At 44.9% G+C, this 23,702-nt stretch overlaps 1 protein-coding gene across 2 annotated transcripts in view; it reads right to left on the bottom strand.

The window, feature by feature from the left end:
* Rhbdd1 (rhomboid domain containing 1) overlaps positions 1–23,702 on the bottom strand; it is a 119,511-nt gene continuing 95,809 nt past the window's right edge. For both annotated transcript variants that reach the window (XM_021173374.3, XM_021173369.3), the window contains exon 7: positions 1–2,534. In XM_021173374.3, the coding sequence (XP_021029033.1) occupies positions 2,440–2,534 (95 nt within the window). In that variant the 3' untranslated portion in view covers positions 1–2,439. The remainder of the gene's footprint in view (positions 2,535–23,702) is intronic.

The following is a 23,702-nucleotide window of genomic DNA, read 5'->3' as shown; positions in this document are numbered from 1 at the left end:
TTATTATCATTTCCAGACCATCTTTATTCTGGAAGACATGTGGTTTTTACTTATCCCTAAAATGACTTTTCCCACATCTGTAATAAACATTTGGTGACATTCCACTCCATAAATAAAGAAAAAGTGCATTTTATAACTACACCATCCAAAATTGGGATTTTCAGTGTCTTTGACTATCAAGTCAAGCAAAGCAACCAGGTACTGTTACTGCATTAAAGCTACATGTACAAGCTAGCAGAATTCTAATAACAAGTGAATAATAACTTTGGTGGGAAAATAACAGTTACTGAGCCTTTTGAGTGTGGAGGGAGGGAGACTGGGAAGGTTGAAGGTCAGTAAGAGGCCGTGTTCTAGGGTCACTCAGAACCACACCACGCACAGACATGACTTGGTGCAGGTATGCACAAATAAGAATAGTGACGTAAGAGTGTTAGGGTAGAATTCCCAGGTGTTAGCAAAAGGTGGCAAGTAGGGAAAAGGTTGTTTCTCATTGTGGTATGGAAGGCAAATGTACAGCCTGAGAGCCAGGGGTAATTTACCTTGACCATTATAATTTAAATGTGTTTGGAGGTACCAGGCTCTTGGGCATAATTTATAATATCAACTAGGTGTGGCTTTCCACCAATTACAAATTAAACTAAGGTGCTCAGGCACCACTGTCTGGATGGCCTGTCTGAATGCTTAGACTCCATGGATTTGCTTAGTCCATTCATATGCACGGGTTAGAGACATTCCAGGTGGGTCCATATTAACAAGTGGGCATGGAGCTACACAGATGGCATGTACCAGCTGTGTCAAATGCATACAGCGGAAACTGAGATGTTAATAGCCTTGAAATGTCGGCCTTGGGCACCAGTGCCTTTTAAAGATGAGCAGTTGTATCTTTATTTAAATACTGTGATTTCTTTCCTTCCTTCTTCCCCCCTCTCTTCCTCCCTCTCTTTTGAGACAGGGTTTTGGTGTATAAGGGTGTGTGTGTGTGTGTGTGTGTGTGTGTGTGTGTGTGTTCTGGCTGGCTTAGAACTCCATACGTAGACCAGGTTGGCTTTGAACTCAGAGATCCTCCTTCCTCTGAATCCTGAGTGCTGGGATTAGAAATGTGTGCCACCATGCCCGGTCTATGATTTTTCCTAATGGACAGAGAGGACTTAGCTTAGGCTTTGTTTTACTGGCTACATGTTTCTTGATGCATTGTATAATCTTCTGAAAGCAGCAGACACTTGCACACATGCTTTAAAAAATAGAATATAAAACTGTAAACAAAGAAAGTCAGTTCCTATGTGCCTGTCCCCCAGAGCTGATGGGTATCACCACTTAGTATTCCATCCTAGGTGTGTGCGTTGTCATTGGAAACTATGCAGGAAGGGCACATTAGAGTCGGAGGAACACCAGTTGTTGTTCCTAACTCCCTTTGAAATAAACGCTCCCTGACTCTGAGGAGGTGGCAACATTCTGTCTTTGCCTTTTAATTCTCAGAACACAAGAAACAGAAAGGCCTTAAGTGACTGGACACAGCACTTCCCTGGGGCATTTTTCAGACACTTGTTTATGACCAACTACAGCCATAGTGGCCAATGAGAAGGCACTTTTATGAAGGAAAAAAAAAATACTTGCTGCAAGGGGGATTCCCTGTGAGAACCCCACTCAACACCTTGGCTTTGCTCTGTGTGTGTGTGTGGCACCTGCTGCCGCTCTGTGGAGTAGTTAAACAAGTCACCCGCTCCTGGAGGGGGTGGCTCCGAACTCAAATTGCTGGTGCCACATGCTATCTAATGAGTGAGTTGGGGTTTTTTCCTACCTTAGATCTTTCTTATTCCCCTCCTGTTAGACATTCTACATGTGGAATAAGGCAGGAGATGTGAATGTCAGGCAGACTTAGTAGCCTGAGCACCCGGAGGAGCCTGCGTGAAAGAGAATGGAACGCCCTGGGAAGGTAGCCACATCCTCTTCCCGAATCACCATGGAAATATGGTGGGAGGACCAGGGGGTAGCACTGTCCCTCCTGCTAAGCCAAGAACCTGGCATGCCAGGCAGAGTGAGGGCTGATCCACTCACCTGGTGAAATAAAGAACCCACTTCCTATTAAGGGCCCAGTCTTCACCGCAGTGTGGATATGCCACTGAGTCTGGAGGGAAGGAGAGAAAAGTGGAAATTGGTCCCATCTGAAGAGGTGACCTTCGGTTTAGGAGTGATCACGGGGCTAGACAGGCCACTCTGGGAAGGCTGTGGGCTTCCTGGGACAAGCCTGGTGTCCAGACATGTCAGCTGGGCTTGTGTATCTGGGCACACAGGGGCCATGGAGTACTTGTTCATGGCAGACAAGAGTGACCTGCAACAGTAACCCTGTGCTCTTCTTTTGTTTAAAACCAATTAGGGGCTTGGGGAGTTAAGTGAATGGGCTCCAATCGCACAGCTGGACTTCCCCTTCATGGTGCCATATCACTGGCCATCAAATCTGTGAAGACGCTGTCTCCTCATTTCTTCTTCTGGTGGGAGCCGGAACCCATACGGCATTGGACCATTTCTGGTATTTCCTGCAAAAAGAAGGCAAAAAAGGGAAATGACACACTGCTATCCATCGTTCTGACATTTACAAGGAGCTGTGTTCCGTAGGATACCAAGAAGAGAAAACCAGCTGTTTTGGTGTCATCTTTATTACAACGTTAAAAAGACACATAACACACAGATTTCAACTTTAGCTGTTAATACTAATTTTGACACAGAGTAAAAGTTTTTAGCATGGTTCGGTCCATGAGCTTAACTTGATTCAGTCTCAGGTTCTTGATACTCAGTCCACGCTGACTTTGTTGTTCTACCATGTTCCATGATATCCATCGTGTCTTAGGGGCTGCTTTCATTTTTTATTTTTTACGACCAACTCAACTAACTCCTCCATAGCCCACTCCTATCTATGCTGGCTGACCTCCCCTTTCCTCCCTGTAAACTGCTGGTACTGCCAGTCTGGGCATCAGAAGCACACCTGGCTGAGACACACACAATGGAGATCAGGAGCAGAGTTAACTGACCCAGTGGCAGTGTGACACAATGTCTCAAGCCAATAGCCTATAGCAACTCATTGCACCCTGTGTCCCTCCCCCACCAAACACACACACTTTGCTAGCTGACACACACAATATAAGCACAATAATTACATGTCACATGACTGAGAGGGAGGCTCTTCAGGCTGTAGACATAGAATACAGTCTAAGAGAGAGTCTAAGCACGTCAGCTGGTATGTGGAGGCATGCTCTGAAAGACACATGCTCCTTGACCTTAAACCCTCATGGAGGAACTTTCATATCCTATATGAAAGTGCCACACCTTTTCACTCCTGGATCTGTGAGCCCTACTAACTGGCTATGAATCTTTCTCTCATCTCCTGGACCTCCAGAGTCTCATCCACTCTTCCAACTTTAGGTCAGCCCTGAAGTCCTCCCCTAATACCAACTTTTTAGCGGTCAGCCATTCTCTGTTAAATTGTCTTCATTCAATAGCTGCCACATTCTGCCAGATAGTGTTAGCATCTGTGCGCACCTCTGTTCTCTCCTATCAGGGACAGAAGCTCTTGAGTTGACAGGGGACATCTCTGATACTTCTCACTCCTAAATACATAGCTGCTGTCAAATAAGTAGGGTCTTAATAGCACTTGCTTATGATTTCCAGGGAGATCTGTCGTGGCTAGACATCATCCACCACAACTGAGGGCTGACGTGGCTGATTCAGGGAGCAAAGGCTTTGGACTCCCTGGCCAGATGGCAGGGTTCTTAAGAGGGACAAGTGTTGCCTCTGAATGAGAGCAAGTGGGCATGCACTCAACCCTTGGGCATGTGATCCTTCTTGCTCATTCTCCGTAAGTGGGTGTTTTTCAAAGACATCTCATTTATGTTCAAGCTGACAAAGCCGGGGGTGGGGTGGGGACTATCACAGCTATGGTGAGGTATCAGAGAAATCGGGGAAATTGATTTCTGAAATCAGGGGTTGAAGAGTCAGTGTAATCCATGCCTGGAATTTTAGTTGTCAAAGAGAAGTTCACAAAAGGAAGTCAAGACACTTGTATGACTTTGTGTCTGTATTGTTCCAGGGATCCCAGTGCTTACTTCTAATGGTCCTTCCTCTCCCGTAGAGATACCAAGACCATTGTCTTAAGCCTGTGGATTACTTCTTGACGTGAACAACCAAACCGAATAGGAAAGGCCATGAACCCACACTTATCCCTGATAATGAACCTTTACTTCATGGCCTTTTAGTACAGCAAAACATATGTCACTGTCTTAACCTAGATCAAAGATGACAGAGAATAAACACACTTGGGACCTTTCACCATAAACAGTTTATGAATCTTCAGGATTTAAAGTTTCATAGGATACGGTTTTGCAGTCTTTACAGAGGAATTTGTCTTTGTTCAAAAGGGTGCATTTTTGAAATGGCAAATACATGAATCAAATCAACACCAGTTTATTGCTTAGAATTGCTTCATGTAATCAGATCCAAACCCTACTTTGCTGTTTATGGCTGCTTTTTAACAAGGACTTCTTAATTGCACTTATGAACACAGGCCAATCAATCTTTGACAGCCCACTGCACATGGAAAAGGACTCAGAATGAGCTGTGGGGAGAATCAGGAGCAGCTTCAACGTGGCAGAGCTGCCACCAGGCCATAGGCCACAAACCAGAGCAAGTGGGAAGTTCTTCAAGGAAACCAGTGTTCTCTGTTGTATTTCTATGGGAGGATCCATAATTGCCTTTGGGAGGACTAATGCTTTCATGATGGAAAGAAGAAGCAAAGAGTTAGGGGGCAGAGGATGAGGGTTCCACAGGGGCAGTGCTCTCCCCTCCCCTCCCCTTCCCTCTCCCCCTCTCTCTAGACTCATTTGCAGGGCATTCAAGGATAACCAAGGCTTAGCCAACAGAAGAAATGTCATACACCGACTAGAGGACTCCCAACCCTATCCACTCAGAGGTATGAAAGTCACTCCATTTATTTATAGAGTCCTTTCAAGGGCTCCTGTTTCACTCAGCTTTTGTTCCCAATCTTGTCATTCCAGTTCCACTGATGGGCCAATTAAAAGACAGTGACATGTTAGCAAGACAGCTCAGGTCACTTGGCCAGTACAGATGGGAGCCATGCTGGAGCCAAAATTTTCTGACCTCTTACAACCTACCCAACTGCCATCACTTCTGAACCACTGAACCCCATGCCTTCTCACCATGTCTGACCTGCGTCCCTTCATGGATATGTGGACTCACTATGTGAACACAGAGGACCAGGGAGTCCAGTCTAAGCCTACAACACTCATGAGCCCTAGCTAATATCAAAGACACAGGTCTAAAATACCACCTCGTGTTTCATTACGTTCCAATGCAAACCTGAGTAATTTGGTTCTATACGAACACCACAGTGCTATAGTTTCTATCAGCACTACAGCATCAACTCAGGCCTCGAGTTCTGTGTAGTTTTAAACCTCCTTCAAACTCAGTTTCTGGTAACTACCCTCCTACCTGAATTGCTTATTTCAGGATCCACACATTATTCCACTCCTGACAATATTTAGTTTTTAAAGCAGCTTTCAAATATAAATAAATCTCTGATATTCTAAGAGGAATTTTAAGTCAGGTGTCAGTCAGTTATCCATCTGCTGCTTGCTGTGTGTGCTGCGGGTCAGCACGGTGCTGGGACAGGGCTCTGGTCCACTCCGCCATCCAGTCCCTTCCTTTGCATTGATTTTTAAGCACAATTCTGTGGTTTCCAACCACCTACATAATCTACTACTGTTCTCTCTGTTCAGGGACCTTTGGGCATGTCTCAAAGCATCTCAGTCTCTGATATAAGCTCACATTTCTTAGGGATAAGCACAGGGCCTGGGCTGGCTTCATATGGGTGGAAGACGTCTCCAGTTTCATAAAGGGAACATGCTAGTGGAGATTCAGAGATGGCTGCCTGGGTCTGTCTGGGATTCGTGGACATGCCCCACATAAGGCACTTCATGAAGCAGGCCCTGGTTAGTTCCTGTATGAGGGGAGCTGCTGACCAAGGGGGCTGCTGGCCTTCCACTGCTCTGGAATATGACAGCCCAACAAGATCCTTTCTCTTTCATATCAATACAGTAATCATACAGCTGTTCTCAACATGAGAGTCGTGAATTGCATATCAGATATCCTGCATATCAGATAGTTCCATTACAATTCATAACAGCAGCAAATGTACAGTTAAGGAAGTAGTAACAAAGTCATCTTATGGATGGAGCCACCACGATGTGAGGATCTGTGTTAAAGGGTCAAATTAGGAAGGTTGTGACCCTTTATACATGTGACATTTATAGCTACATGTCTTTATAGCTACAGAAGCTTCCCTTATGTTGGTCTTAGTTTCCTAGTTTATGAAATGGGATGGTGAGGGTGGCTTCCTCAGGAGACTTCTCAGAGCAATGGATGGTGCATATACGTTACTTAATAGCATATAATAACCGCTTGTCACATCCCTGATACCATCAGGAATCATACAGAATGTCTGTGTTTGAAGAGAACTAATGCCATACACAAAATAAAATCTCAAGATTAGTTAACTTTAAATAATTAAAAATCATATTAACTTATCCTTTGTGCATCCATGTCTTACCTGCATACATGCCCGTGTATGAGTGGGAGATCCTCTAGAACTGCAGTTATAGACAGTTGTGAGTTGCCATGTAGGTGTTGGGAATTGAACCTGGGTCCTCTGGACAAGCAGCTAGTACTCTAACCACTGAGACATCTGTCCATCCTCAATTAGTAACTTCTTAATGAAAGAGTCCAGTTGTGTTTGTGAGTGCTTTTAGCAGTGATCGGTAGATGTATGGAGCTATTAGCTACTAAACCTTTGCTTTCTATGAAATGAATAGCAAGAAGTAACTAACATACATCACTGGGCAGTACATTTTTGGAAGATGGAGGAGCCTTGGGGCTGTTGGGAAAGTCCAAGTGTCCTGTATGGACCTTTCTTCCATTTAGTTAAATCACACATTGACCATTTATAGGCCCGGATGAAATGGTCCGGCTCTGAAGAGCCTGGCAAAGAGTATTAGTATTTATGAGACTCACCCCATGTCCCTGTAAATGGAGGTCAGACCCCAACCTTACTCAGAGAAACAGTAGGCATGCTTCAAAGGGCCTCAGGAACACTGCTCAGTTTAAGATGGCTTTGCTCGATTACAGCACCAGTAGTGAGCTCAGACAATTTATTGATCTGTGGTTCTTGATGGAAAAATTTCAGTTTTCTACCCTTATGTATAATGCAGTAACCTGTCTATTTTATGGCTAAAGGAAGGGAAGCAATTTTCTCCAGATCAAAATTGCTGAAGAGGCTTGAGAGTTGACTGCCATTCCCCTACTAGTCACCACTGGTGAAAACAGGGGCGTTTAGTTTGCTGGCATGCACAGATCTGCACATGAGCCAAGCACTCACGCCATTCAAATTATACTACCGTGAAGTCATGGGATGGGATCATATCTTTTCCTTAAATTGGAGGGCTGGATGGGGGGGGGGGGAACGGAGGGGGAACTAAATAAACTGCTGGCAGTCTGTGGTTTATCTGTTGAGAAACAGCAGCATGAATTCCTTTGCTCTCTTTCAAGAATGTTACTTTATTAGAATTGCAAAGGCTCCTGAAAGGCCAGCTGCGAAGTCATTTACTTAAAAAGACCAGAAAGGTCTGCACTAACCCCACACTCCAACAGTTTAGAAGGATGATCTTTGAGGGGGGTAGGTGCTTAGGTACAACTTTATTTTCGGGGTTGTTAATTATCATACGATCTCTGTCAAAATGGCCAGTAGTCCACCTAAAACCATGTGACTTTCATACATATGTACATTTCATGATGGCTTGGAAGAAGGGTAACAGACAGTCACAACTTCAACACTGATATTTCCATCTTGCCAACCAACCAATCAAGGCAGCCAACTGTAAACCTCGATCGGCACTTGGGATCTCAGAGTTAACAGCTCTGAGATGGGGCAGCATGACTCTGCTATTATATAGTTCTCTTCCCATCAGATGGTTGATGCGGCGGCCATTTGACACAAGTGACTTCGGAACAACAGGCAAGAAAGCTACTGAGTAAATTAAACTGTCAGGTGTATGATGGTTATTGTTTTTTGTAAATAAAGATTCAGCATATAGTTTAACTCGGCTACATGCCCACCTAAGCATTAACATCCTTCTTTTGGGAGTATATGACTTGATCAATTTTTATGAACTGAGTATGTGAAACTAAACACATAGGAAGAAACACAAATGTCCAGAGCTCAGAAGCTCCCATCCCTTCCTCCTAGAAGGGCACGTGGCTTCCTCTCTTGTTTTATCAAGTTTAAAATACTCTGATCTCTTCATCCTTGGGTCCTCACAGCCATGTTCTTTCCTTTAAAGCCTCTGGGTTGCCTAAGAGTCTTCGCCTCCCTACCTCGTCTCTAGCTTCCCTTCCCTTCCTCCTGTCTTGTATTTCTGTGCCAATTTCAAACACTCGGGTTCATTTTCACCCACAGCATCCACAAAGGAATTCATAAAATGCACTCCGAGGGGCTTCATTCTTTACAGTTGTGAAAGTCATCCACATTGTTCTGTGTGGTCTTGGTCCTACATCTTTTACAGGTGAAGAATTGAGACAGTAGGATTTTAGGTGACTTACCAAAGACACAAGGCTCCTTTCCCTCTTGGTGCCCCAGGCATGTGCTAGCTCCTCAGTTAACACCATGATCTAAATCAGAGGATGCCATTGTCTTATTAGCAGCTAAGGTACTGGATCTGTTTGAAAGCAGTGGGGACCCTAAGTTTCCCCACAAATGCCAGATTTTATTCAGGACTCCTGAATGTAGTACCTCCTGAAGTTAATATCCCCTTTGAGAAAGACTAAGGCACAACACTACCCAGCCCACATAGGTAGTTCACTATGGTTTCTGAAAGCACAGAGTACTTCTGACTTCCTATAGAAACATGGAGGAACAAGAAGGAAGCGGCTAAAAAGAAGAAAGCTTAACAACAAAGTTCCATTCTCACAAGGACTCACTACAACAAGAGAGATTTATTTTAAATAAATGGTTAAAGATTTTAATGTAAGACATACAAGGTAAAAATGTTTAGAAACTCTGTCTTAAATCTCATCAAATTTTTATCCCTTTAGTGGTTTATTGTGAAGAGTTTCAGTGAATTTGAGAATGGTGTTTAAAGGCTTCTCTGGACAGTTAAAAAGGCTTTAGGAGCTTCAATCTGTAACGAGATGGCTTTTGTTAGTAATCCGGAGGTGCCTTGGTTTATCCAATCATGTAAGCTGAATCTGGAGGTTCAAAGAGACTGCTCGCATCCAGGAAGACCTTTTCTTCTTCTGTTCTTTTGGACTTTTCGTTTTTATTACTGGAAATCATTTAGGGACATTCATTGGACAAATACATACAGTCTCCTAGAAAACCAGCCATAGACCCAAAGCCATGCTGTGTCCTTCACTCTGAGTGGCTAATACACAGGAGGCTATGGAGACAGAGAAATGGATACACATCTTCAGACATGGGTGTGAGGCTGTAAGTAAGAATGGAAAATGGAAACTTAAAGGTAAAATACAGAATTCAACTTTGTGCTGTGGTTCTATGAGGAGCAAAACATAAGAAACACACCCAGCCAATGCCAGAGGATGAACGCCCTTTAGCATTCTGAAGTCCAGCCCTCTCAAGATGCTGTGGGGTTGGGCTTGGCTGCAGTCATGGCCTCTCCTGATGTTCAGAAGGGTCCAGAGCAGATAAAAGGGAGCACAGGAGTTTGGCTGCTCTCCACTGCTTGCTAGGCTGCATTTGCTCAACTCCTAGAGGCCCCTGAGAGTTTCCTGATGCCTGATCCAGACTTCTCAGGTATTCAAGGCCTCCGTTTATTCTGACATCTTCCTGGAAGGGACAGGGACTTTCCACTGTCTGTTTAGAGCTGGTTTTCTTAAAGGTAGGTCTCTGGTGTGATGGGTGAGGGCAGGCAGTGAAGTTCTAGTGGTCTCAGGGGCTAGAGGGGAGGTCTCATTCTTAATTCTTGCTCCCTGATCTTGGAACTGTATCCAACGAAGGCGTTTTATTTTCACTATTTATCAAGGGAGAGGATAGTTGCGGGGTGTAATCCAGAGTATAGTAAACTGAGATAAAAAATGTAATAACATTAGGTCCTTCTGAGACACAGTGAAGCTGGGCCCTGCTGCTGCCTACTGCCTGCTATGTCCTTCATCTTTAAAGTATGGTGGTGGTTTTAGCAGCCCTGCACCTAGGGCACAGCAGTTTCCAACCAAGAGGGACCAGTTAGCCAGTGGAGGCAGACTCAAGCTGAGAACCGAGCCATTCAACATCTGCAATGCAAGAGTTCTGAACAAAGCTAGATGGTCTTAGGCATGGCATGGGCCTGCTATGACTCTACCAGGAGCTTACTCTGGATCTCATACTCTTCATGTAGAACTGTGAGGGCTACCCCAGCCTTGTGGTCCTTCCACACTGAGGTTCCTGTGCCCATCACTGGTTTCCAGTGAGTGTTCAGGGCTGGCAGGCCTCCCCGGAGAGCACAAATTTGTCCTGTCTGCTACCTGCAGCTGGGTTGCCTCTCTGGAGAGTGGCGCTTGGTTCTGACTTTTGGTGGCTGGACATGAAATTACCATGCTGTGCTCTTTGGCAGTGTCCTCTAACTCATTTGGTCTCATTCAGTGCCTTGCTCCAACACTCTGTAAACATTTACAATTACTTTATATTTTTTTATTGGGATATTTGGATAACAATGCCAAAGGTAATAGAAAATTCAATTCTTATGACGCTAATGTTATATTATTAAGATAATTTGTCAATACTAAGAATCAACCATCAAAATATTACCAAGAACTCAATTCCAGACAACATTTGGATTCTGCCAATTTTCCTAAGGTTTTGTTCCATGGACCAATCCAAGGGATTACAGTCCACTTAGTTTCTTGGTTTGTGGGAGTTTCTTAGTCATTCCTTTTTTTCCTATGACCTTGACTGCCTGGCTAGACACCCAATAGATATTAGGTTTGCTTGATTAGACAGAAATTCCAAGTTTCAACAAAGGAAATAAAAAAGCCACAGAAATAAAGCGCACTCTGTGTACACATCAAAGACATATGTCACTGACAGGATGGACCACTGGTGAGGCCAAACCCTAAGGACTGTTTGCCAAGTACAATTCTCCATTGTACACTTTGTTAGGATTTTATTTTTATCTGTTTTATTTATGTGTATGTATGTGTGTCTGTCTGTGATTATCTGGACACATGTGCAGATGTCTGTAGAGGCCAGATGAGGGTGCTGGCTATGCTGAAGCTGGGGTCACATGGGGTTCTTCAGAGCCCAAGATGAGTGCCCGGAATTGAATTCTGGTCCTCTGCAAGCACCAAACACCCATAAATGCTGAGCTCTACCTCCAGCCCCATTGTAAAAGCTATGTTTGAGTTCCAAGAGGATATAGCTTTGACCTTTGTCTCTACCAGTGCCCTCGGTAAGCTGGAAGTGGGCAGCCAGGACACTTCACACGAGACTTGCCATCTAGCTACCTACGCCTGGGGATGAGCAGCAAGCGGTGGAGCCACTTCGAGCCTTCACTGAGCTCCATCTCTGATGTCCCAATGTGGTCACTCCTTCCTGCTCTCTGCACCAGGGAACTTGGTTAAGAAATGAATTTAGGGTTGGTAGGACTGCCAGTAAGCCCATACACTTAATGTTTGCTGTGTTCCTGTATGGCTATGAATGTGAAGTACTCTAGCCATTGAGGCCAAACATCTTTCTACTGAAGAGAGCCAGTTGGTTTCTCTCAGTGCTTACAGTTGCCAGCAGGTGGAGGCAGAGGCCTACAACACAGTGTCTGTAGATAAAAACTAGGACACATTCCAGTCAGCAAAGCATTCCGCATTGTAAGCAGAATCAGGGTCATTTTGAACCAGATGGGCTCTACAGAAGACGCTGCACAGAATATTAGGGAGTTGTTTACTGTCTAGATGGTCTGTGGGTCATCTGCCAGCATCTAGCAGGTTCTCTGTCACATCACAATTCTTCCCCAGGAAAGACTAACAAGGTACTGGGAGAGAGGACATAGACACGGGGGGGGGGGGGGGGTTCTTATCAGTTCCAAAGTCAGAATTCATTTTTGCTCATGTGCATATGCCTTGTGCTGACTGCTCCAGGCTGTAGCCCCCTTACAACTCTAACTCCAAGTCAGAAAGATGAAACCATGTAATCTGTGGTGACTGCCAAGACTGAAGGCTATAAGGACTGTAACAGTGAAGGATGTAAGCCTAAGTGCGGTGGTTACTGCTAACTGGCTTGCACAGCCGCTCCAACCTGTATCAGTTACCATTCTCACCGCTGTAACAGCATTATTGGCAGAAACGATTTAAGGGAAGGATTCATTTTGCTCCGGGCTTCAGAGTTCAGTGCAGGGCTGCTTGGCACCACATGCATGGATAAGAACATGGTAGCAACAGGAGTATGAGGCAGAGGACCTTTCCTCCTGCTGGACAGGAAGCAGAATAGGGCAAAACAGGAAGGGGCCAGGTCAGGACATAATTACCAAAGATACACTCCGGGTACCTACTTCCTTCAACCAAGGTGCAGCTCATATTTTTTTAGTGCCTTGTAACACTGCAGACATAACTTCCACAGTCCTAGTTTAGATCCACCAAGGGATTAAACTACTCAGTTATGCAGCACACACTCAGGTGTGTTATACTAATGTGGAAATTTCCTTTGTTAAAACTGATCTTTATTTCTGTGCATCTGTGTGAGGCTTTGTGAGTGTATGAGCACCACTTGCATGCAGGGGCATTCTCCAGAAACAGGCATTGGATTGCCTGGGCCTGGAGTTACATGTGGTTGTGAGTCACCCTGTGAGTGCTGGGAACTGAACCTGGGTCCTCGGCTAGAGCAGTAGGCATTCCTAACGGCTGAGCCATCCCTCCAGCCCCAGATCTAGGAATTTCTTAATTTAAACACGTTCACAATCAAGGTTCGCTGTCACACCTCTCTCTGTGTATCCTTTCTCGGACCTCCTACCTGGTCTGGTCCCACTCCTTGTGCTAATCCAGAGGAATGTCAGACAGAAGGAGAGGAGGAAGAGAGACCAGGTTAGACTGAGTTGCTCAGCTCTCACTGTGGCAAGGCCTGATACAGTGGTAGTTCAGGGAATGGACAGCTGTGTAAGGACAGTCAGAATGTGGCCTGACTTTTTTTTGTTTCCTTTGCAAAGCACTGGACTGACCAGAACTTCAGAACAGAGTATTCCATGAGGTTTAGAAATCTACAAAGCCCCTTTCACACAACGGTTTTTGCCAGGAGAATTCATTGGCTTAGCCTGCGATCTCAAGTAGCTGAGGCTGTCCTGCCTGTTGGTGCAAGTTCAAGGCATCTGTCCTGGACCAGATGCCTGTCCCTTCCCCCAGTCCAAATGATGACGCCCTAATCTTTACTGTGGTGTATTTTCAGGTGGAGGCTTTTGTGGGTTGTTAGAGGAAGTCTCTACAATGGGGCTCGTGCCCTTGTAAGGGGCTGAGGAGGCCAGAGCTTGTTGTCTGCCATAGGCACAATGGGGAGGTTATCATCCTAGGCAGGGGACCACACCAGAGTCTAGTCACCCTAGCTCTTGGAACTCAAATAAGGGAAGCTAGGAAGCCACAGACTTTGGAAATACAGCTCGGTCTATTATGAATTTCATGAATTTGCCAGGACCCTAGAGTTTTTGACACATTTAGGAGCAAGAAACAGACTGACAGATGAGATGTCATGTATATGTATATGTATGCTCTTAAAAGCCTTAAATACTCAACACTAAACATTCTTCGAAGACCACAAGCCTGGGCAATGTATAACTACATGTCCAGATGTATTGACATCAATGCATAATTATGGAGATAACCCCTGACCTGGGAAATTGTCCCTGACAGTCTTACTGGACCAGAGAAGCAGGGCTGTTGTTCAAATCCATCATTAAAGTTAAAAACCCTCTGGGCATTCATCTCTTTCAGGTGGAACCCTGGCCACGACAGTGACATAGTCAATCACAGGGCTGGGCCAATGGCTCTAAGCAAGGACAGTCCAAGGTAGATCCACAAGAAAGAAAGCAGATTCCACCTTAGGGCCTCATTCTTTGCTGGACCAAAGCAGCAAAGAAAGAAGAGCAAAAAAGGCACTTGGTCAGGAGGCTGAAAACCAGCCAAAGAGGCACTCTGGAGAAAGTGTGATGCTCACAGCTTTGAAGTGGTAAGACCTGGCAGACAACTTGGAAGGTGAGGACGACCCACACCTGTGTGGATAAGCTATGAGATGAGTAGCCTGAGAGGCCTTCGGGAGAAGTACACAAGCAAGCAGAAGCCTTAGTCCTTGGTCCCTAGAGCTCTGCCTTTCTGTGCGGGTCAGTCAGCCCAGAACCCTGATGGTTAAAGCCAGTTCTATGATGTGATAAACCATCCTAGAAGGAGCACGTGCTTCTGCGTGCGATGGCGTTGAACCTAACCCTGAGTCTAATTCCCACTCTCTGTGTGGCCTTCTGGGTCGAATAAACTCATTCTTACCCAGAATTCTGACCTTGTGTATGATAAGACTTGTGCATCTGTGTGCATCTCTATGCATGCATGCATGTTCTTGCATGTACTTGTGTCTGCATGCATGCATTCTACATGTGTATCTGCATTAACACACATAAGAAGAGGCTGCCCTGAGACTAAAGCATAGCACCTTCAACAGACAAATCCTCCTAGGGGTTTCCCAGCTGCTTCTAATTGCCTCAGACTGGTGAGAATCTCAAAAATGATTTTGAGATGTTCTGTATTATTGAGATTTGACAGCAAACAATGCTACTGAGTTACTCCTAAACACCTACTCATTATTATCAGAAAAGTACAGTGTACATTATGAACAGAAAGAAAAACAAAAAACAAAAACAGACCTTAAGATTCTAGACAGCTGAAGATCTAGATAAAGGGATGGTAAATTACTCCCTAAGCATTTTTGGAAACGTGTGTGGTTTTGGAAGGGTGTGTCCTATAGAAGGTTAGTACTGGGAGGCCTCCCTACAGTTTCAAGGAGAAAAAAGGAAGACTTGATAAAGTTTGTGAGGTATCACTATGCATGCTTAACCCCAGGGGAAACAGAGGTTAAAGGCCAGCCGTGGTTACACAGCAAGCCCCAGGCCAGCCTGGCCTACATTACCAGAGTAAAACGTTTAAAAGTAAAAACCAGAACATTGGGCAGAGTGTGGAAAGGAGACTCTGTGAGTGGGCTCTAGGAGATCATAAACATTATAGAGTTTCGGGACAAGGACGCTGAATTCCAGCACACCCCAACCTCCTCAGCAGCCTGTCCCAGCGGCATGGCTCTCTCTCTTGCTTTGCTCTTCAAGTCATTTCGTCCAGCGGAATCCAAATGTCACCTGCCAAGCCTGAGGTAAGCACGGGACCTGGCTCTATGGCTTCTTGGCTGAGGTGTGGAACCACACAGCGGGTGTGGAGGCACAGCTGAGTTTGAGCACGGGCTTTCCCTTTATGTTTGCCCTCAGACCACTTTTTGGTGCTAGTCCTTGGCTTACTTTTTTGTACAATGAAGAAATCTAGGGAATACACAAGGGCATTCTGAAGGCCAAGTGAATTAAAGGAGTCTAGCACCCAACCTGAAGGAAACCCACGAGTGAGCCTGTTTCTCTGATAATTCCCTTCCATGTGTGCTCTCCTTCTCTCTCCCCTCCCTCTCTCTCTCTCCTCCACCATCCACTCAGTCACACAAGCCAAGGCACACCCTTGATACACCTTCTACCTCAGCATCTTCCTATCCTACCCACCACCAAAGCTTGGTGATTTTAACAAGTGGTCTCACAGCCCCCATGCAGCGCCAGGTTTCAGCCGACTGTTCTTTTGTTGCTTTCAAACCAGGAGCACAAGGCTCCCTTGCCTGAACTTCCCTCACTTGGACCAGTGGCTCAACAAAATGTTACTAAGAAGCAGAACGTGAGGAGGGTGCATAGAGAACATACAGAGAACATTTGAGTTAAAAAAGGAAAATAAGAAGGCCAGGCAAGGTGGTAAACACCTTTAATCCCAGTACTTGGGAGGCAGGCAGGGCTCTGTGAGATCTGGGGCAGCCTGGACTATGTAACCAAGTTCTAGGCCAGCCATGGTGACATAGTGAGATCTTTATTCAAGAAAGAAAGCACAAGCAGACAAGAACAAAATTGATGGGTTTGTTGCTGCAAATGCAACAATTTCCAAGCGTTTCCTTGGATCTGAAGAGAGCCAGTAAGGGCATTTGACTTGGCTAAGGGCCCACACTTGATTTCAAGATAACTCTCTCAGGGTACAAAGACTAAGGGCAGTTAAGCCCCAGTGAGGAGAGCTGCCAACATGACTGATCTAAATGGAATGTGAGCCTATGAGTCATTTGTAGCTTTAAATACTATAGAGAAAAGAATTTGTAAAACATGCCCAAACAGCCTGGCTTTGATGTGGTGAACTCTTTTAAAACCACATTGTTCAAATTTATGCTAAAATGCAAAGCCCTCATGTTTACAATGGTGTTATTGGAGGAACATGGCAAAAAAAAAAAAAAAAAAAAAGTACAACTGTTCAATTTAAAGGCAAGACTTAAAACTTCAGAACAATGAGGTGCTTCCCAGTACTAATTCACGAGCTGTTAAAGCCCAAGAGGCTAGCAGTGAATGCTCTTGCAGTATCTTGGCCTGATTGGGGAGGGGCTCTTTATATATTTTTGATCTTGTTAATTATGCTGTAGGGCTAGGGTAATGTCTCAAGGGTCACCATTGCCCCTGGGGCAGGCTACAAATTACACATAATGCACTGCTCTGTACCTGATGCTGTGAGCCTGGCTAGCCTTTCCAACACAAAACACCCACACCAGAGTCATTTTATTATAAAAGACAGAAGGGCACTCTTTGGGATTATAAACATCTGAAAACAACATTGTCATGGATTGCACTCAGCTATTTTGGATACACAGAGGCCGGGTGCAGCTGAAGAACTGAGCAAATGCACTGCCATGCTTGTATCCAGAAGAGGAGGCAGAGGCAATCATGGCGGCGAGATCACACGGAGTGCAGAAGAAAATGAACAGTCAGCTGCAGGTAAAGTCCAGACACCAGAGGTGCAAGGCCCAGCGACAGTCCTTGACCCCTGTAGCTCAGCTACCTGGGCAGAATCATGGATGAGGATTAGCACCTTCATGCCTCAGTGCCTGGGGGCTTACATGCTAGATGCCTGTGATGGATCCGACCTTATCCTTTAGCCACTAGTACTGATGGCCACACCTTGGCACAAGTGGATACTTCTTCCCATTCCCTTCCCTTCCAAATGAGACAATAACCCAATGTGTGAATCCAGCTGGTTGTTTTCCTTCCTCTTACACAAATGGAGAGAGTACGTGGGAAACAGTATTGAACTCCAGAGAGCGTGTCAGTGTCCAATGCAGCATACATGGACAAAGAGGGAAAGGAAGAAGGGAGTATGATATGGACAAGGGTCATAAATCTTGATAATTTATTAAAACGGTCACAGTACTGGACACTGCTCCTTTAATGCTGCTGCATGTCAAAGCAGCTCAAGCTAGCTTGTGTTGGATCAAGAAAGGCACTGAGTAGGCATGGCCATTTTTCCCTGTCTGGGGTACCTACCATCAGGGGTGGGGGATGGCACCTCTAGGTCTAAGTGTAACCAGGGGATACGGATGAGGTTAGAGACAGGGGATCTGAGAGACGATGAACAACAGCTCTAATCACACTCCATAAAGAGAACACCATCCAAAGCTCTACGCCCCGTGCAATATTAAGATGCATCTACAGTGTTTGGAGCTCACTGAAGCAGAGGGGCCACCCAGGCTCCTCTTTGTCTTACAGATGCTTAAGTGGAGGCAGAAGTTAAGAACACAGCTAGTTCTGACAGTGTCTGAAGTGAAACCAGCTCCCTGGCTCCAGTGCCCAACCCGCCATCTCTCAGCCAGGACTCAAGAGAAGGGGTTGCTAAGATGGCCAATTCAGCCTTACTTAGGTAACCTATACCCTGTTAGAACAGAGGTCTGACTACAAGTACTCAAAAGTGCAGATGGCAGCAGCTAACCTTCCACCAAGCAAGCCCTTTACTGATTTCTCTCTTCCTCTGACTCACCCAAGCAAAAGGCCTAGGTAATCCCAGACTAAATCTCAGTCTGTTAATTGATAGCAAAGTATGCTTAGAGCTGCAGCCGAAACCCAAGGCTTGGGAGGCTCAGAATTCTAATTATTTACATCCATGCACTCAGCACTCTGTTTGTAGGATCCAGGGATGAGGAATACACTGGCCATACCTGTATTCTCATACAGGGCTGTGAATGAATCTGGGTAAGAAAGTGGGCTTGAGAAAGTTCTGTGAGGCCAGCCAGCGCTCCAGACCCTTCTGTTGCCTCAGACAGACTGGCCCTCTGCTACAGGTAGGCCAGATGTGCCAAATGGGAGTCCCTAGGAGTGGACAGCTAGTTGGATAAAAAGGCAAAGCCACAGGCTCAGGATGGAATACTGTCACTTACTGGCTGTGTAGTTGTCCACCCCGGCTCAGAGAGAGACTGCAAGGTAGTACGATGAACCAGTTCTACCGGTGAGAGAAGCAGGTCAGGACTCTTCCCATTGGGATATTACTTATTCATGTGGTAAAAATGAATGCTAACCCAAGGCCTGGCCTTTGCAAGAAGGAAAATCTCTGCAAGGAAACAGCTTGGACAATACAAAGTCCCTGCTGACAGCGGCTAGGCATGGAGAGTGAGTGTGAGAGGTTATACCCTAGAACCAGTCTATGAAACACTCCTGAGGCGCTGAAGCATCAAGTTTAATAACTAAGCACTAATCCCTGAATGGGAGACAGGTTTAAGTTAATGTCAAAGCAAAGGAGAAGGTGTAATACAGAGAGAACTAGGAACAACGTCACCACCCTCGGAGAGTGGAGCCAGTCCTCTCCGCTGCCAGTCACCCACAATGACACCAGTGCCTCTAGCACAAGAAAACATCTCTATGAAGCTCTAATTGCTGCCTCCAAGTGATTCCAGGAAAATCTTATTCTCTTCCTGGGGAAAAGTACACTTTGGGATCCCTGTCACTAATTAAATGGTCTAGATGAGTTTATCAAAAGATCACCTGAGGATTGTTTTATGAACACACACATACACATTTATGTGCTACATAACACTGCATCAGTGACAGACAACACATATTACAGCAGTCCCATAAGATTACATTATCTACTGATGATCACTTGACCCAGTGACACCAGAGAGACTGTCCATCCTTCTCTAGGGAACGAGTCTGTCTTATTTGTGTGGTATCTCTACTGCGGTATTCAATAAAGGTACATGGAATGACTGAATCCCAAGGAATTTTTGGGAAGGGAGAGAAAGTCCCCTCTCTTGCCTTGACCCAAAACGTTGGTCCATGACGCAGTCCTGAAAGCTTTGAGTTTAGCCACTAGAGATGCTCGACATGGCCGCCAGTGTCCTTTTCAATTGGCTACCTGCTTTAAGGAGTGAACTGATGCTGAGCATGGAAAGGAAGGTTCTTCCACTTATGGCATCTCTGCTTCCCCTTCCTTCTTCATATCTAGTCTGTCTTAGTCAGGGTTTCTATTCCTGCACAAACATCATGACCCGGAAGCAAGTTGGGGAGGAAAGGGTTTATTCGGCTTACACTTCCATGCTGCTGTTCATCACCAAAGGAAGTCAGGACTGGAACTCAAGCAGGTCAGAAAGCTGGAGCTGATGCAGAGGTCATGGAGGGATGTTCCTTACTGACTTGCTTGCTCTGGCTTGCTCAGCCTGCTCTCTTATAGAACCAAGACTACCAGCCCAGAGATGGTCCCACCCACAAGGGGCCTTTCCCTCTTGATCACTAATTGAGAAATGCCTTACAGTTGGATCTCATGGAGGCATTTCCTCACCTGAAGCTCCTTTCTCTGTGATAATTCCAGCTGTGTCAAGTTGACACAAAACTAGCCAGTACATAGTCTCTCTGTATCCTTCTTCCACAATGGGCCTTTCCCTTAGCTCCCCATCCTGTTCAAATCCCATAGCTCTGCAGAAAGGCCACACAGATTCTCCTTTGGATTTTTCAAGAAGATATCACATTCTGTGAAAAACCTAGAATTATAAATTACGCAGAGAAACAGGCAAAAAGTACCTCTTTGATTCTGCCAAGGAGCTTAGTTAAATATTCAAATATTACTAAGAGTCACATTTATTCCATGAATGTAAGGCAAATCAGAGTAAACTATAACAAGAAGCAGAGAGAGAGGATTATGACTTGAAGTTAGGTATTGTGCTGTGTAAAAAAGAGCTCCCCAGTGTCCTGCAGTCTGTCCCCTCTGTCTCAGCTGTTGTAGAAAAGACAGTGGTTAGAGAGAGAACAGCGAGAAGAAACACAGAAACACAACTGTTGTTCACAGGGCCTCTTTGTATAGAACAGACTAGTCTGAAACTTTTGATCCTCCTGCCTCAGCATCCTGAGTGCTGGGATTACAGCCATGCACCAGGGTACTCCCCACTGTATTTGGAGTAGTTTGCAGAATGTCCTTTTAGCTTCCCCACGACTGTAAAATAAAATGAAATGAAATAAAATACAAGCTGGATCTTTTGATAAATATCAGTGCTAGACTTCACGATCCAGCTATTTGCGTGTTTGTTAATTCTTTTATCCCTTCCCTCAGGCTTTGGTCATTTGACAAGTATTTGCTAAGCACGTGCCTGGCCTTTCTCCTAGCTTTCCATCTGCAGGGACAGTGCTGGGAGACTTCGGGTGTTTGAAAGGATTGTGAAAACGCCTGAGACCTACAGTAATTAGCTGACTCCAAAGTAAAGAAGTTATAAAAAATATAAAGAGTATTCAATTAAATGATTATGAAAAGCACTATTTCAACAACTTATAATTCAGTTACACAGATGGTTACCTATGTTTCTATTCTATATATTTATACCCTAACTTTGTATTTAAAAACTAAGGGCAGGACTGTATAGCTTGTAGTACATTGGAAGGGATATGGAATAGGCTTCTAAAACTCAGTCCTCAAAGACCCACCAAGGTCATGTATAAGGGACAGGACGTGTATAACTCACACGGAGATTACAGTTTGCTGGAGGCAGGCAGCTGTCCATAGCCACAGCTGCGTTATGACATATCTGAGAAAGTATATCTCCACTCCCATGTGAACACAAGAGAAGAGCTATGGCACACAGAAAAGGTTTGAGGACAAACATCTAAAAAGCAGATGGAAGGACATCCCAGAGGCTGGCAGAGCCCAGGAGGCCATGTGTCAACGGCTTGACACCTTGTCTCTGCAGCAGGTGAAGCCTCTGGTGGAGGGACCTGATTGTCTGCACAGGGAGTCAGTATTGATCCAGAGCTCAGACACACAAACATGGCTGCTCTACTGCCTTGTGTGGTCAGCAGTGATCTTGACATACAGACCTTCACCTGGATGTTCAGGGACTGACGAAGCCTGGCCCATATCCCTGGAATCCAAAGACTTTCTTTTTAAATCTTCAAAAGAAGAAAAAGAAACCACTTTTCAATTAGCTCCAGACAAGGAGATCCCACTTTCTATTTTGCTCTGAGAGTAAGAAGCTGGGGATTGCTCCTAATTCAATTCTATTTCTCCCTTTTGTAGGCATTTTTATCAAACTCCTTAATCCTCCTGGCTGGCAATGGCACCAGGTAAAAGAGGAGAATGAACTCAATTTTGAAAAGAAAGGATCATGTGACAAAGCATAGAAATGGGCCTTAGGAGTCAATTTGATTTCATTCTTTGTCCCTTTCTCATCCTCCCTCAAGTTCTCTTCCTGGTGCCCCTGTGGGGAGCAGGGTGGAGAGGGCTGGGACGGTGATATGAACACCCAGGGTACAGCATACAAAGTTGAAGAGGGATAACAGTCCTGCACACAGACACTGAATGCTGCAAATGTGCCATGTTAGTACACTACTAGACTTCCTGGGCCCAAGCCTTCCCTTGTGCCTTCGCCATGAGACGTGTTGAGATGATGCACAGTGTGTCAAACAAGAAAACAAACTGAGAAAAATTAGCTTTGCAAAGGATGAAAACCTACTAAAAATACTTTTAAGAGACTTCAAACATTAAAATACATTTAACAAAATAACTTCTTAATGACTTAGCCAAAAATGATTCAGGAACACATGGATTAAATTGCCCACAAAATACAGATGGCTTTCCAAACTAAGGGAGTGACTTGCATGGCAGACTCGGCTCAGCTCGCAGGGAGCAGCCCTGGGAGAAAGAGTTCGGCCTGACCTCTCTCTGCTATGCCTTTCTCTGGTGTCTGTCAACTGGTCACAGCAGTCGCTACCTTAGCTTGGAGCAAGCTCCTTGCAAATGGTTTAACTCTTTTCCTATTTAGATGTTAGGCAAAGGATTCAATACTTTATAATAAATTATTCTTCCTTACCTCTGATACTTCAAAGTATCAAAACTATAGTGTGCTTGCTTCTGTATTAAAAAGGGAATTTACCCTGTCTTAGGCCCAAAGCAAAAGGCTTTACAATAACTGGATACAGATTGATACAAAGGTTTCTCATCCATCTTTAGTCATTAGGAACTAACATTAATCAAGAGAATGCTAGCTTGTAGGGTTTTTTTTTTGTTTTTTTTTTTTTTTTTTTTTCTGAGACAGGATTTCTTTGTATAGCCCTGGCTGTTCTGGAACTCACTTTGTAGACCAGGCTGGCCTCGAACTGAGAAATCCGCCTGCCTCTGCCTCCCCAGTGCTGGGATTAAAGGCGTGCGCCACCACACTCGGCTAGCTTGTGGTTTTTAGCTTAATTGAAGATGTATATTTCAGACAAAGCTTGTAACAAGAAGCTCTATTTTCCCATTAGCCCTTTCTTTACCACACCAAATTTCAGCTCACATCGACTCAACATCATCACCATCACTACTATAAAACATCATCTTGTTTCTTGGTGAAAAGTTTTGACAAGCACTGAACCTATTTTTGTTTTTTTTTTTGTTTGTTTGTTTGTTTTAGATGAGAAAATGGAGAACTGAAGGTCAGAGAGAGGCTGTGTAGCAAACCCAGCCATTCCAAGTGCCCGCTGTCCTTTCCTGGTGAGGCATTTTTCACTGTTTGCTCTGGTTAGGTTTTAGTCATCAGGCTGCTACTGATGCCTCTGCCATTCTTCAAGGACCAGAACAAATACAAGTCAGGTGCTGCTGCTGCATAGGTATGTGATGGAGTGGAGAAAGTCCACAAGCAGTGACTGTCCAGGGAGATTATCTTGGGCCATCTGGATGGGCCTGAGTAAATCAGCTGAAAGGCCCAATAGGAGCAGCAGAAGACATTCTCTTACAGGCTCAATCCCTAGGCTTGCCTCATCTTTAGCATGGTCTGCCTGCCCTTCTGGATGGCCTACCCTACAGAACGTGGACTTGCTTTCTCAGTTCCCACAGCTGCATAGGCCAGCTGCTTGCCACTCCTGATACCATCTCTCACTCTATCCGTTTCCTGTCTGAACGCTGACTGACACACAGGATAATGTTCCGGCAGTGTTTCTATAGTTATTTATAGTGTTCCCTATCCTTTTGCTGGTCCTACAAACTTTTTTTGTTGTCGTACTTGTACACTTATACACAAGTGTAGTTGATGTGTAATTTTACATATCAGATGCTCCTGCAAACTCACA

Source organism: Mus caroli, unplaced genomic scaffold (assembly GCF_978045245.1).
Source record: "Mus caroli unplaced genomic scaffold, Mus_caroli_1 scaffold_1, whole genome shotgun sequence".
Taxonomy (NCBI): Eukaryota; Metazoa; Chordata; class Mammalia; order Rodentia; family Muridae; genus Mus; species Mus caroli.
This window is presented reverse-complemented; position numbering and strand designations above follow the sequence as displayed.